The sequence below is a fragment of the Lactuca sativa genome, chromosome 5 (assembly GCF_002870075.4).
Source record: "Lactuca sativa cultivar Salinas chromosome 5, Lsat_Salinas_v11, whole genome shotgun sequence".
Lineage (NCBI taxonomy): Eukaryota > Viridiplantae > Streptophyta > Magnoliopsida > Asterales > Asteraceae > Lactuca > Lactuca sativa.
Window position 1 is genome coordinate 188,627,524 of NC_056627.2, and position 3,440 is coordinate 188,630,963.

Here is a 3,440-nt window from a genome sequence, read left to right on the forward strand (position 1 = left end):
AGCAAACATGGCGTCAAATGCAAAGCTACAAATATCAAATTGCAAAGAAAAATATCATAAAAATTAAGAAAATATGAATATATCAGTTCTAAATAAAAAATAAGATGCCTATAAAAGAATAATTTCAATATTGTTTTTTAATAAGATAGAGACATGCATTTATGTTATTTACATCAATATATGAAACTTGGTCCCTATATCACATGAAAATGACTCTTGAGAAATTAAAGGGCTTGCAAATCAACACTGACTACATGCATCTGTTATGCCAAAATTTGAATAAATACTAAGAAATTATGATCTAATCATGGTAAAGACATTCCTATGCATCTATTATAAATGTTATTGTATCATTATTTCAAAGCTCATAGATAATATATATTTATTTTAAATAAATATTAACACCAATACAAAGTAAACCAATTAGTTTATTTTATCAGAAACATTTGTTGAACACATCAACATACATTAACATATGTATGCTTTCTTTAGTTTAGGAAAAGAACACAGACCAAAAGAGTTGCAAGCAATGAGTAGTAAATATGATGTACCTTCATCAATTTAGTCCAAATTTACATGTATCTTATTTGTAAATGTTTTGCTTAAACTTGGTGTTACCTACCCTTTCCACTAATTTAATGACAACTTTTCATTACTCCCACATTCACAAAAGAAAATTTTGAAGGTTGAGATTGTTAATACGATTCAGTTTTTAGGGTATTTAAAAGAAATCCCTAACACAAAAGCATCGCCCATTCTACTCAAATTGAAATTAAAATATGAAGCTGAAATTTGGAATTGGTTAATTAGGCATAAATGTGTGCGTTAATTAAGAAGATATTCATGGAAACTTTAATCAAAAGAGATGTATATACGACTGATTTTAAGGGATTGAGTGGTTATCAAATTGGACAGACACATGGCAAAATGGCTAATGAAGCGACACATGGCGAAATGACTAATATAGTGACATGTGGCAAAAAATAACTATTCTTTTATTAGGTAGGGTAGATTACAGATACTCAATTTCTCACTTAGATTATTGATGGTTAGAACGAAAAAGTACATATTTCATTTTTGTTCTATATACCGTAAACTATGAATTTCATTTTTCTGATATTATGTTCAAATTGAATTATGAGGTAGTTGGTTATACATATTGATGTTACAATTGGTGTTGCTTTCATTAAATACATGGATTTGGTTTTACTTACATAATTGTTGTGGTTTTTGCAGCAAAAAGAATATGAACAAAATTGTAGAACCAAATAAGTATTTTCTAGTTATAGTTGAAACTAAACAACCATAAAGCTAAAATCCAAGTACAACCAAAAAGTCTAGTTACCCCAATACATGAATAGGTAGGTGCTACTTGCGGTTTACTAGATCTTGGCTTTGGTACCCCAACTAAAAACCATTTCCATATATATATCTTCCTGCCAATCTGAAACTAATTTTGGCTTTTCTCCATTATATTCAAAAAGCTCAACCCTTTTCACATCCGGAGTCATGAGTCTCCTTGCTTCACCTTCATGCAATTCCCACTCTTCCGGCCCATAAAACTTCTAGAGCATCAAAAAAAAAAAAAAGAATAAGTTTTTCATGAGAGGTGTGGAAATCTAAACTAATATTTTTAATTCTTGAAAATACTGAGTATTTATTTACTCAATTGTTTTTTTTTTTTTTTTCGTGTAGTAATAGGATAATATAAAGGCCCCCACTTGAAATCCTTTTAAGATTGTGTCTAGGGTTCACAATGGGTCAAAACCGAGATTTATTAAGACATGGTGGACACAAAAAAAAAAAAAAAAAAAAATTGGATCATATGAGAATACCTCTTTAAGAATCAACTGGAGAGACTCCACTTTGGGATAATATTTGAGAATTCGAATAAGTTCATCCATGGTGAAGGCATCAACTCCTGTGGTTAGCGCCAGAGTCTTCAGATTAGGTAGAGCCGGATCACGTGCAGCATAAACGCACTATGACAATGACAGCAAGTAAGATTAATTTGGAGTTATTATTCATCGTAACATATATGCATGTACACTCTAATGATAAAAAAAAATTGATGAAAACTAAAGATACCTTCAAATATCTCCAAGTATCATTATTCTTTTCTAAAAAATTAATAAGGAATATGAATTACAAGTTTGGAAAAAAAAAAAATTGTAGACCCTTGCATAAATTACACAGTAAACTTTTTTAACAGCAATGAAAAGTTGTGCATAAAGTATATAAGCATGTACCTGACTAAAGAAGTAAAGGTCAATCCACAAATGTTCCACATGAGAAATTCCAGGAAACAACACAGATTTGATGTTCCCTATCAATTTAGGCTCAATCTCTGCTTTATTCAACGAGTCTAGACATTCAAAGAAAAAATTATTTGCTAAAAGACCTCTTAACTCCAAATCCACCAGTTTTGGGCAACAAATCTTAATGCTGTCACACATCAACTCATCATTTTCGTTCTCAATTCTCAGTATTTTTAGCTTCGGGCATGAAATATAAAGAAGATCACGTTCGTTCAAGAAGCAGGATATAAAAATCAAGCCCTCAAGCAAAGGGAAGCTTTCCAGAAAACCTTTTACTAAATCGCTGTCTATGGATAAGTCAACATAGGTCAAACGAAGATGCCTAAGTGCCTGAAACCCCGTAATATTAGGCAACCTTAGACTTCGATAGCTCACATTCAACCCTAATATCTCCAAGGAACCACAAGTCACAAGACAATGGGGAATCTCGACATCTCCATCCTCATCCTCAGGGTAAAACATCAACTGAAGTTGTTTCACGTTTCTTGTAACAGCCATGTGAATCCACCGCCTCACTGTTGACAGAGTATAGTGATCGAAACAACCTAAATGAAGACAATCCAAATCGACGGATCTGTTTGCTAAAACCCAAAATACAAAGTCTTTGAATTCGTCTTTTTTGAATTTGTCTTCTCGGTGAAATCGGGAAAATAAGTCGAGGGAGGGAATTGAAGTCCATAAATACCTCCAACGTCTGGACAAAATACTGCTGCGAATTACTTCTTCAGTCGACGAAAGAAGTGAAAGAATCAATACAAGAATAGAATCCGGCATGTTACTGATCAAATCGACCCCATCTTCACATTTTGATGCCTCAGATTTATTCATGGCCTTTTAGTGATTTGATTCAAAAAATTATTCAGAGAAGCATTGAAATCTATCTCTCGTTTTGTCTGTTAAGAATTAGGGTTTAACGTTTTAAAATTGTAAAATACGATTTTGGAGCTAGCAGTAGTTACATATTATTTTTTTAAAAACACAAAATTGCAAAAACGATCCTTGTGTATGATTTTTTATGATGTTTAATACAAATTTTGATTTTTTTGGTTTCGTGGTCCTTTTGAGTTAGTTTCATTACGGATTTGGTCTATCGGTAAACTGAAATGACTTTAATACCCTTGG

At 32.0% G+C, this 3,440-nt stretch overlaps 1 protein-coding gene across 2 annotated transcripts; it reads right to left on the reverse strand.

Moving 5' to 3' along the window:
* Positions 1 to 1,165: 1,165 nt before the first annotated feature.
* LOC111882928 (F-box/LRR-repeat protein At3g26922) lies at positions 1,166 to 3,231 on the reverse strand. 2 transcript variants are annotated; one of them, XM_042902261.2, is made up of 3 exons: positions 2,250 to 3,231; positions 1,836 to 1,982; positions 1,166 to 1,562 (listed from the first exon to the last, which is right to left on the reverse strand). In XM_042902261.2, the coding sequence occupies exons 1-3, from the start codon at positions 3,144 to 3,146 to the stop codon at positions 1,383 to 1,385; spliced, it is 1,224 nt and encodes a 407-aa protein (XP_042758195.1). In that variant the 5' UTR covers positions 3,147 to 3,231; the 3' UTR covers positions 1,166 to 1,382. The 2 variants fall into 2 exon arrangements, with proteins under 2 accessions (XP_042758195.1, XP_023735059.1); XM_023879291.3 differs by having other exon boundaries at positions 1,166 to 1,565; positions 2,250 to 3,230.
* Positions 3,232 to 3,440: the final 209 nt, after the last annotated feature.